The following is a 12,573-nucleotide window of genomic DNA, read 5'->3' on the forward strand; positions in this document are numbered from 1 at the left end:
ATATTTATATTCCACTGTGATTACATCACTATAAATATGATTAACTATATGCTCGAGATTTAATAGAAGTTTATATTAAACAAATAATCATGAAAATAAAACATGTAAGCAAAGTAATTGACCAAGTCAAAATTGATTTCTATTATTTTATTGATAATAAAATGAAATTACAAAGAAATTGAATTTTAATTAAGGCATAAAACTCCAACACAAAAGCCACCTATTTTTCTATAAGTGAAGTGAATTTGTATTTATATAAGAGAGTTGTGTATGTTGGGGCTTCTAAAACTTTATATCTATGAGAGCAACTCCAACGGGAAGTTTCTTAAATTGTCAAATCAAGACTTTTCTATTAAGCTTAACTAATCAAAAAAAAGAAAAAAAAAATGAAGGCAACATTGCCACTGCTAGGCAACGCTGCCAATTTTTTTTTAAAACAACCCCTCTACCTCATTTACCAATCTCCACTTCTGACAAGTATTTCCCCAAAACAACTTCCTATTGGAGTTGCTCATAGAGGAGGAAAAATATTAAAATTTTTCACTTTTCATTCAAGTAAGAGAAAGAATATTTTGAAAATTTTAAATATGTAAACAAATATTCAGCTAAAATACAAATAATACATATCAATTCGATAACGACTGTGGTAAGCTAGCTAGCTAGTACATCCTTCAAATAGGCTATGATCTTGACCATAATAAGATACCCTATCGTTACTATACTATCCTAAATGATGAGGATTGTACCCTATATGTAAGTTGCACCTTACTACAGTCGTCTCCTATAATTTATTATTTTTTATATTTTAAAAAAGCTATATTATAACTGTAGTGGCATCGCTCGTTAGTACATGAAAAAAGGCAGCAACCTCATTGAACGACAAAAAACTTGATAAAACGCAATAACAACAACAAGTGATAACGACAAGAAAGTCCAATTGAATGGAAGATGTGGTATGCATACAAAAAAGTCCAACCACAAAAAATGGTTCCACTAAATGATGTAAACTTCAGGATTGGGTGGAAGGGTTCAAGAGGAAATTGCTTCGTTTTTTCCTTATAAATATTTGTCAATAAAAAGTGGACAATAAAACAATAGCACAAGTTTCTAAAACAAGTTCTGAAATGAATCGCCCGATACGAAAGAGTGTAATGAACAGTCCAATCCAACAATATACGATTTTTTTTTTTATAAAAAAAGTACACATTCGAACTTAATGAAGAAGAAAAAAAGTTGTTGGTTTTGCATTATTAACTCCACTCTCCCACAAGGTAGTTCTCAATGAGACATTTAAAGTGGTCTGAAATATCAACATTATATGTATATTATTGGTCATGATCTTATCTTATTCAAAGACAAGCTTGATTTTTTTGGGAACAGAGAAATATAGCAGATCAAATAGCCTATGATTTGAAAATGAAAAATAAGAATAAACAAACAAATAAATAATTCTATCACCTTATTTTTCTTCTCTCAAGTCGTTAAACTGTTGGTGATTTTGATACAATGCACTTAAGTTCACATCAAATAGATTTTATTGGATTCTTCTTTTTTCCATCAGTGTCTGTCAAAAACCAAACACCAACACACTTTGTCAAATTATATGTATTTTTTTGAAATATTAAAGCCAATGATGCAATACCCGCATGCCCAACTTTGATGCCTAAAAGTAAACAACGCCCACTTTTGAGTTTTTTGACCCTTATTATGTTCTCTCTTTCTTTCTAATAGAAAGATACCATTGGATACCATACCAGAATCTTAAGGAGCAATTAACAATATGGTGATTGAAAGCAAAACTAACAAAAAAGAATAAATAAATAAATAAGGACTAAATGTATATAAACAAGACAGTCAATCAATCTTCTTACTAAAATCCTATCTAAAAGACTTATCAATCATAAATAATGAACCAACAAAAAAATTACAAGTTACAGGCCAAAGCTGTCCAAGCTTTGCCACTTTCTTTTTTTTCTCTTGTTGACCAACAAGGAATGTGGTTCAAAGATATAAAACCAATCTTTTGAACCTTGAATTCTTACCAATATAAACAAAGGGTATATGTCCTAGGATGCTTTATGCTTCCAAGACATAATAATAATAATATTATAAAAAAATAATAATAATTATCTAGTTATCAGTATGCAAGGTAGAATCCAAAGCCAATATTCAGCTTCTACCTTATGCCAATGCATAAAATGTAAAATGAATATGATTCTTCTTATCCTACTAAAGCTAAAAACTACTTAAGGATGATAAAAAAAAAAAAAAAAAAAGACTTTCCTATTGTTCTAAAAAAGCAAACATGTGTGACAATGAAGATGATGAGGTTAGCTGAGCAAAGCTTTTTACGAGTAATCCCCAAAATGCATGTTCCATGAATGAAAGAATCCAATTATGGAGACTTGGGATTCCTTTCTCTTGTTATGCTAGCTGATCACCAAGCATCCTTTTCCAATCAGTATATCTTCTTTTCTTTTCTTTTTTTGTTTGTTTGTTTTGTTTTTCTCTTTTCTTTTCTGTTTGCTCTCTTTGACCCTTTTGACTCTATCCAATGTTAGCCTTGTAAGAAGACAATGTTTTTCTTTTCTTTTCTGATTTTCTTCACCCAAAGTTTTAAGTTGATGAGTTCTGTTCTGAAGCTGTTCCCGAGGCTTGTGAAACAGCTGTTCCTATTGCTGTCACTCCAGTTGTTCCTGCACATGTTTTTATTCATTTATTTTTTCAAGTGAATAATAATCTTCATTTCAAGACTAGATCATCTCTCCACTTTGTTACCAAACAAGCCCTTAATGACATTTCATGAATAACATAACAACATATAAGATAGAAACTTCACCTGGGGTAGTGGTAGAAGTCACTGGTGGCGCTGAGGAAGGAAGAGAGAGAATCCCTGTGGAGCCATAATGCTGAGGCAAATATGGGTATTGTACCATTTGAGGGTATTGGACATTGAAACCATGGTGAGCTTGGCCACTCTGTGCATATTGAGCATATAAAGGGTAGAAATTATGGTACATGGCAGCTGCCCCAGAGCCCCCAGAGGTTGCTACATAAGGTGGATATTGTTGACCTCCATAGACACCATAATAATTCTGCAAATCCATTTTTTTTTAAAGAAAAGCTAAATTTGTAATGGAATCCAATCAAATTATTGATACAAGCATGAATTAGTAGTAACATTAATATTTACCATGGGATACATTGAGTCTTGTGAATACCCGGTGTAACTGTAAATTAGCCCCCATAAAAGAAATAAATGAATTAATGTTTGATGTAAAACTGAAATGCAGGGGAAAGTTAGAAGAAAAAAAATAATAACCAATTAATATATGCCAATGTTAATAAATGTGAGCCTTTAAGCTTACCCATAAGCTGAATAAGGAAATGAATATTGAGCAGTGGGTTGGTGAAAGTATGTTGGTGTAGAGCCTTGATAAGCTGGTGGAGCCATTAATCCAGGGCTTGGTCTAAACCTTCCTGCTCCTCCTGCTGGAGCCAAAAATAAAAACTCATTATATCTATATCACATTTCTTGGAAGTATTCTCCAATGTTTAGATCCACACTTTTAGTTCACCAAGAGATAAAAGTTCCATCATAAGTATGACATTGAAAAATGCTTGGTCAGGATTAAAAATAGATGTCCTAAGAGAAAAGGCTCGAAAAGAAGAAAAAAAAAACGTACTTTTAAGAAAAAGAAAGCAAAAAAGAAGAAGCAACAAGATAGAAGTTTAAATGCATCGTGCATGCATAAGTTGTGGTTTGGTGATCCAATGTTATTAGGAAACATTTCATGGGTTGATCAAGTTTTGATAACTTAGAAGAATGTGTGCAATGAAGTAAATCGAAATGTGATCATTTTAATGATGTAATAATAAGAGAAGAGAAAATCATATATGAGAGAGATAAGAGATTAGAGACCATGTTGAGGAGTTGGTGGACGAGTTTTCTGTGCACCAAGAGAGGCAAGGTTACAGTTTGCTCTTCTTCCATCAATGACTGGAGATGGGTTTTGACATGCTCTAATGGCTGCCTCTGGATCCTTAAATGTAACCTATGAAAAAAGAAAGCCAAAAAAGAAAAAAGACCCACTTTTCTTAATCACAAAAACAAAACATAATAGGAAAGAAAAAGAAAATGATGATAGAAAATGAAATCGTCTTACAAAGCCATAACCCTTGGATCTCCCAGTGTTTTTATCTGTAATAACAACAGCTTCTAAGATCTCTCCAAACTGTTCAAAATATCTTCTCATGGTATCCCTTTGAGTCTCCCAAGCTAACCCTCCAACAAAGATTTTGGTAAAAGTTGTGTCATTGTATTGCCCCGGATTGTTACTACCAACCATCTGAAATTGCCTTGGTTGAGACATAGAGTTCCAAAAATAAAACAAAACAAAAAAGATTATAAATCTAATATCTATATAAAAAAAAAAATTGAAAAATTCGTCCCAAACCCCAAACCCGGAATACAAATCAATGAAAGAGAAGAAAAGAAGAAAATCCCAGAACCCAAATAGAGAAAAGAAAAAGGATTTTTGGGTAAATAAAGCCGGAAAAAGAGATGATTATGTATGTGTGTGTCTTTTTTTCTTTGTTTCTTTGCTTCCTCTTTCAAAGATCACATCAATGAAAGGAATGAAAAAACGACACACTCGTGTGCTTGAGATGGTTCTGTTATTATTATGAATAATAATAATAATAATAATATTCCTCTTCTGGTTCTCTCGTCCTCCTCCAGTCTATAACTTGTTCTTGTTGTTGTTTTTTTTAAGGCTACAACTGCCACTTTTTCACAACCAGAGCAACAGCCACAACTCTTCCTCAGATTCCTTAACAACGATACCCGTAACGAGAAAATCATTACTGTTTAAAGGGTGGAAAGAGAATAAAAAGAGAAAGGGAGAGAGAGAAAGAAACCATCACCCTTATCAAAAAAAAAGAAATATTAATATTAATTATTATTATAATATATACACAACCAATAACAATAATAATAAACAAATAACCAAAGAGAGAACGAGCAAACCAAAAACCAGATATATTATTATTATTATTATTATGATGATGATGATAAAAAAGAAAAGAAAAATAAAAAAGAGGAGAAGACAAAAAAGCTGCTAGTGGGCACCCACGACGACAATAGTAGGCACAACCTTGTCCAATAAAAACTCAAAGACCGAGAGACCAACCTTTCTTTTATTTTTTTTTCTTCTTTCCTTTGCTGTAATCAGCACTACTTTCTTTCTGGCTCTGATATATACACACACATAACAATAATAATTATATTTACAATAATATACATTTGTGGGAGGTGGGTCTACTGCATAAACATCTGCTTCGCTGTATTCAACCTTACATTTAAAAAAAAAAATTAAATTTAAAAAAAAAAAAAGTCTCTCTATTGCCCTCTTCTTAATATTGCTAGCTTCGTTTATGGCGTTTGGTGGGGACTCTGAGATGTACCTTGGCTCTTGGTTGGGACTCTCTCTCTCTCTTTCTAAACTCTGTTTTGTATTCAAACTCAAACAAAAAAAAGGGAAAAAAAACTGCAGCTGTATTCTTAACCGGAAAAGGAATAAGTAAAAAAAAAAAAATACAGAATTGGTGGTTATGTTTGGTGGGCCAGAACTTTCTGGCACAACCTTCTAAATTCCCTTTTAAATATTTTTTGGCGTAGTCCTCGTAATTAATTAATTTGGATAACCATTATGGGCACCTCTGTTTATGATTTTTCTCTCTTTTAATTTAGGTAGGTAAAAACCCAAAGTACCCTTGATTGCATGGCTAATTTTGTTTTTCTATATTATTGTCTTCCCTGCATTAGAAAAAATAGTTGGGCAATTATACACATATCTGAGTAGCCAGTACCGTAGTATTAGGCATGGTGTTAGTAGTTGAAATCTCAAGCTGGTTGGTTATGGCAGAAAATACAGATCAGTCTTAAAAGAGCTTTAATACTCTAAAGAGGTGTAGGCTTATGAAGATCACATTCATTAAAGTTCAGGTCTCTTATTAACTTCATATTTATCTTTTTGAAATATATATATACTTTTTGAGACAGTAATTTGTACATAGATATAGGTAAGCATTGTTGTTTTCCCTTCTTTTCTGAAACAATAATCATAACATGACCTACTTAAACTTAAATGATGCACTCACCAGTTGGTGTAGGTAGTAAAATTTGAAACTATGGCATATAGCTAACTTTTGAAGAACCACTACTACTACTACTTTTACTACTAACATTAGAAACCACACGGACTTATTAAGATCAGAGGGTACAATTGTCTTTCCAAAAGAAGTAAAGGACACCCCATTGGGTGTTGTAGACATAATGAGTTAGAAGAATAGATGATTTTAGATAAAAAAAAAAAGATAAAGGAATAGTGATGACAAGCGTTGTAAGCGGCGTTTATAATGGTCAAATGGGATGAGAGAGAGAGAGAGAGAGAGAGAGAGAGAGAATTAGGGAAAATGGGTAATTAGATCTCCACCAGATATAATTTAAACACTCTGAAACCGAATCATTACTGTCGCTACCGCTCAACCGCTTTGGACTCTCGAATAGAACGGTCAAACCTGTCCTTGTTTTTTTCCTATATGCCTCTCTCCTGATATATCTCTCTTTTAAATATATTTCTTTATATAGAAAAGATATAAAGTTAATTTTTTTATTTATTTATCATCATTTTTCTCTTATGAATTTTTATATAAATTCTAGTTTTGTCGGCTCTATTGGCGGCTATAATGTCAAGAACAAGAACTATAAGCTGAGCTGCTTTTGCAAAGACCACCCAACCCAACCCATTCCATACCACACCACACCGCACCATACCATACCATACCACCTTTCAAAGATCTTTCCGTTATTAAAAAAAAAAAGTTGAAAACGACAGTTGATTTGTTTATAAATTAATGGGAATTATGTTTTTTCATTTTAAAGAATTATTGTATAGATAAAACTCTTGGTTATGGGGAAGCAGATATTTTGGTCTTATTAATCAAGTACTCTCTAGTACTGTTACACAGCTACATTCAACTCATTGGTGATAACGGCTATATATTTCAGGTTAATAGTTTTCTAGCAGGCTCTTATTTTTTTCCTTACTGGAAATGGGTTACTACTTAATAAGTCTTATAGGTACATCATGACTGAGGCAACGGCGTTACTCTAAAACTATATATAAAGTCAAAGTGGGATGAAGAAAAGGATATTGGAAAGATTGCTATTAAAGTAATGATTATTGGCCAATTCTTCGATCGATCGAACCTATTTTAAATATCTAATTGTGCCTTTTGAAGTAGTGCCTTTTGGAGGAGCAATTAATAAGACGATTTTGTGATCTAAATTAGAATGCCTAATTAAGTGGTTTAAATTAGATGAAAAGTGTCTTTAATTTGTTGACATACACTTCCATGCTTTACCCTAAATAAAGCACCCTTTTGTGATTATATATATAATTAACAATATATATTTAGTTAAAAATGAGCAATGAAACTTTTAAACTATTGTTATACAAACAGAATAAATCTATCTCGTGTAAGGCCACTGATTAAGGCTCTCTCGATTATAAGACTGAATGAACATATATATAATTAAAGAAAAAAGAGTACTATTTAATCAAAAACTTGATTTGCCAAATAAATTAGGTTCTAGACACCATCTTTGGTTATAACAAGATAATAGTCAATTTATGATTATTAGAGTCGATGATTAGTTCTGCAATAAGCCTTAAAAAATTGTTAAGTAATTTAAAATATTATATATAATATACAGAGAATAAAAACTAAAAATGGCTTGTACGACCTATATATGAGCTGTGAGCACAACACCGGTACCGATATAATTCACTCATTTTGTTTCTCTTCTATTTGAATTTGTATAGGTGGTCACTGGTATCACATGGCCCTTATAAAATTAGTTTACAACGATTACGTAATATATCCAAATTAAAAACAAAATTAAATTTGTCAAGAGCACTAGTCGTATCTCAAATCTCTACTCTCATTCCTTTTATGTTTGTACTGTTTTCTGTTGTTTCTAGCCTAAAACATAAAAAATAAAAAAACAACAAAAAAGTGATAACCCCATGTTGTGGTTGAGATTTTCAACTCACATGGGCACATGAAAAGTCGAGTCAAAGGAAGGTCATCAAGGTGGGGAAGTGGATTAAAGAGAGAAGACAAAGCAAATTAAGCCAATGAACTAAAACGGAGAGAGAGAGAGAGAGAAGAAAAGGAGAGTGCATCAGAAAATGTGGATTATGTGTCGTACTATCCTATCCACATGAAGGCTGCAAAGCCAGGGAGGCAGCTAGGCAAAGCGCAGCGCAGCGCAGCATGCACCAGTCAGAACCAAAGCACATGCCTCTTGCCAGTGCTTTCCATTATCAGTCCCACACTACTCCAACAACACTTACCATTTTTACTCTCTCTCACCCACTTATATATATACCGACTTCCCCACCTCACTTTCTTTCTCTCTCTCTCTCAATTCATTTTCGCTAACTTTCGGTCTTAGCCAGCTATGGACAAGCACCCGCTTTATCAACCATCCTACGCCCTCTGATCTCACAATCCACAAATCCAACGGTGCATGTCCCATCATGCATACGTATATATACTATCGACCTATACTATTATTATTAGAGACATATTCAGTTGATAAGTAGTTTCTCTGCTGTCTCATCATATCACAAATATTTGGTATATATGCTTGTGCGTAACAATAATAGTACTTTAACATTGCTTAATCCGGTGTAGTATTAGTATATTACTATTGTTAATTTTGGGGTGGTCGGCTTTCCCACGTGATCAGACTATTGATTTCACTTTTTTTTGGGGTCATATATAGAACTAGATGCCAGATAAGATATGCATGTTTGGTTGGAGTCGCGTAACCCGGGCGTTGTAACTGGGGTTTATTACATCAGAGTCCCTGAATATAGGTACTTTTTGGGCAGTTAATTTGTTCACTTGCATGCATGGTTGTGTGTTGTGGGTAGAGAAACTTCTTTCCGAGTCCATAATAATGGATCCTCATCATGGCTTCACTTCATTATTTTCTGATTTTTCTTTTCTAAAACAAAAACTGGAAGTTTTTATAAAAATAAGTGTTTTTTTTTAAAATATATATAAAAACAAAGAAAAGAAAGAAAGAAAACCTTTTATTTTCTTGATAAAAATTGGAAAACAAAATACACATACACAACAACAAAGGTCCCACACTGCTAAAAAATAAAGAACACTCACTTTGTATTTGTTGCACATGAATGGAGATTTTCAGCCCAGTTCTAGAAGCAGCATTCAAGCTAGCCTTCGGAAATGTGCTCACACTACAGGAAATTTATATATTAGGGGTGGAGGCGTTAGAGGCGGACCGAATCTGCCTCTAATAATAGGGATAATAATGGCGGACCCACCAATCCGCTGCTAATAATATTTTTTATTAAATGAATTTATTAGCAGCAGACCCACTTACTATTAGAGGATGAGTGTCCGCCGTTAATAATGAAGAGGGAAAAGTGAGGGAATTTTTCTGGTCTTCTATTTGAACATCTATTAGCGACGGGTCCCACATATTATTAGAGGCGGACTGCCAGCCGCTAATAAGGAGAAATTCTAACCATTTACTTTATAGTGGCGGGACCCCATTATTACCCCGCCGCTAAGTATGTCCTATTTAAAAAAAACGCTTCGTTCATCATTTTGCTCCCTCTCTCTCGATCTCTCTTCTTCCTTTTCTCCTCTCTCTCTATTTGCTTCGTCCCACCCCACCCTCATCCGCCCCGAGCCATCGTCCCACCCCCACCCTCACCCTCCTCCGCCTAAGCCCACCGTCTCGAGCGTAGCCCCACCGTTCCGAGCAACCATCGTAGCTCCATTACCGATAAATCTTTTACTTTTACACTTTTATATATATACACATGTATTTATATATATATTATGTTTCTGTATATATAATTATATGATATTTGATAGAGATTAATTCCATGCCTTCTCATTAATCAAATGGGGTAATATACACAATGGTCAACGTAGACTAAGACTAGAATAGAGGAAAGTATTAACTAATTACAGCACAATCTAGTCTATCCTAAATTAGAAGATTACAAAAATATTTACAGAATATTTCAGAATCTAATATTAATGTCTAACACACCCCCGCAGTCTAAGCGGGAGGTTGTCGTACGCTGAGACTGTCCCGGAAATCATCAAATAGAATGCGCTTACCTTTGGTGAATATATCAGCAATCTGGTACTGGGATGGAACATGGAGGACACGAACTTCGCCTCGTGCGACCTTTTCACGGACAAAGTGAATATCCATTTCAATATGTTTAGTGCGCTGATGCTGAACTGGATTGCCGGACAAGTAAATGGCACTAACATTGTCGCAGTAGACAAGGGTGGCTGTACTGATAGGACAGTGAAGCTCTAGCTAAAGATTTTGAATCCAGCAAGACTTGGAGACAACATTAGCAACGCCCCTATATTCGGCTTCGGCACTGGACTTTGACAATGTGGGTTGCCGTTTAGAGGACCAGGAAATGAGATTGTCACCGAGAAAAACACAATAACCGGAGGTGGATCGACGAGTGTTCGGACATCCACCCCAATCTGCATCAGTATAAGAGACCAATTTTCCAATAGGCGACTTATAGAGGTGCAAGCCAAACATGAGTGTACCCTGAACGTAGCGCAGAATGCGCTTGAGAGCATGCATATGTGCATTCCAGGGATCGTGCATGTGTAGACAAACCTGTTGCACCGCATAGGAAATGTCAGAGCGAGTAAATGTAAGATACTGTAATGCACCTGCAAGTTGCCTGTATTTGGTTGGATTGTCGTAAGGGGCATCCTGTGTGGCACCAAGTTTGGACTTGGTGTTGACTGGTGTGGGGCACGTGCTACAGTTGGACATGCCAGCTCTGTCCAATATTTCCTCAGCATACCGTGTCTGGGACAGAAAGAGACCATGATCATGCCTCATTACACCAATGCCCAAAAAATAGCTCAATGGACTGAGGTCCTTCATAGAAAATTTGGAGGCCAGAAGTGACATAATAGACCTGCGTAGATGATCTGAGGATGCTGTAAGAATAATGTCATCAACATAAAGAAGTATATATGCAGTATGAGGACCCTTCTTATATATGAATAGTGAATGATCAGATTTGCTGTGAGAAAACCCAATAGAGGAGGCATAGTATGCAAAACACTGATACCAGGCCCGAGGGGCCTGTTTGAGCCCATAAAGAGATTTCTGTAACAAGCAAACATGATCTGAATATTTGGGATCCTTGAACCTCAATGGTTGGTGGATATAGACTGTCTCAGTGAGATGACCATGAAGGAAAGCATTCTTGACATCAAGCTGGTGAATGGGCCAAGAACGAGACAATGTAATACTCAGAACTGTCCGTATAGTTGCGGGTTTGACCACAGGACTGAAGGTTTCATCACAATCCACACCTTGCTGTTGAGACTTGCCATCACCTACAAGAAGGGCTTTATGCCTCTCAAAATCACCGTTAGATTTCCTTTTGTGACGAAAAATCCACATAGACCGAATGACATTCACATTAGGAGGTCGATGTACTAATTTCCATGTTCCATTCTTAATTAGAGCTTTATATTCATCTAACATTGCATCTTTCCAATTTGAGTCATGGAGAGCACTAACAGGATTTTTGGGAATAGGAGAGATGGTAGTAGTGGTCGTTGTGCTCAAATTGGTAGTGTATTTGAGGTTAGGTTTGAAGATGCCATTAAGACTGCGGGTGGTCATGCAACGCAACATGGGGTTAGTAGGACTAGAACCTGGCTGAGGTGAATGAGGGGCCATATTTTGTGGGTCGTGGTCTGGGTTTGTGGAAGGGCGAAGCTGGCAACTGGGCTTCGGTTGGTTGTTGGGCTGAGATGGCATAGGAGATGTAGAGGAGGAGAGGTCATTTGTGTGGGAGCTATTGTTGACCCGAAAAGGTGAGTGGCGTGCACTTTGTGGGCCAGCTTGGGGTGGGTCCATGTCATGGCCAGAAGCAGGATGTGAGGGTAATGGGGTGGGATGCTCAGAATAGGCCTGCATTTGCTGGTGGACCGTATGAGGTGTGACAGTGGGCTGGAGATTAAGAGGAGATGGAGTCTGTGGATCAGAATGTGTTTGGGAGTTCATTTAGTGCAATTGATGAAGTAAATGGGGAGGTGTAACGCCCTGGCTACCCCAGAACAGTTACGGTGAACCGGAAATTTGACTCGTTACCCGAGTCCTTTGGTTAAAAACGTGATCTAAGTGTTATTACCAAGTTAAGGTGAAAACCAGTAAAAGGAAAGGGTACATTTTATTAAGTAAACAAACTGCTCATGAGCGTTTTTTAAACGTTTACAAGTAGTTCATGTTACAAAAGAGTTGCTACAGTTCATATATACAATCCCCGCCGGCCTAAGCGGAAAAAATAGGGTAAACCCCTAGTCCCTCTGAGAACTCCTTGACCGTGGCAGTCAAGCGGCCCTGTATGTACATTACATCGCCCAAGCTCTCCACTCAAGGCTGGCCAAGCTTTTCCTTCC

The 12,573-nt window shown here is 35.8% G+C and overlaps 1 protein-coding gene across 2 annotated transcripts; it reads right to left on the bottom strand.

Annotated features, from left to right (window-relative positions):
- Window positions 1-1,800: 1,800 nt before the first annotated feature.
- Window positions 1,801-5,039, bottom strand: LOC133797420 (uncharacterized). 2 transcript variants are annotated; one of them, XM_062235316.1, is made up of 6 exons: window positions 4,167-5,039; window positions 3,923-4,055; window positions 3,369-3,489; window positions 3,194-3,230; window positions 2,840-3,095; window positions 1,801-2,696 (listed from the first exon to the last, which is right to left on the bottom strand). In XM_062235316.1, exons 1-6 carry the CDS (start codon window positions 4,371-4,373, stop codon window positions 2,617-2,619), a joined length of 834 nt encoding a protein of 277 aa, XP_062091300.1. In that variant the 5' UTR covers window positions 4,374-5,039; the 3' UTR covers window positions 1,801-2,616. The 2 variants fall into 2 exon arrangements, with proteins under 2 accessions (XP_062091300.1, XP_062091299.1); XM_062235315.1 differs by having other exon boundaries at window positions 3,369-3,492; window positions 4,167-5,034.
- Window positions 5,040-12,573: the final 7,534 nt, after the last annotated feature.

This window comes from Humulus lupulus, chromosome 8 (genome assembly GCF_963169125.1).
Source record: "Humulus lupulus chromosome 8, drHumLupu1.1, whole genome shotgun sequence".
Classification (NCBI taxonomy): Eukaryota; Viridiplantae; Streptophyta; class Magnoliopsida; order Rosales; family Cannabaceae; genus Humulus; species Humulus lupulus.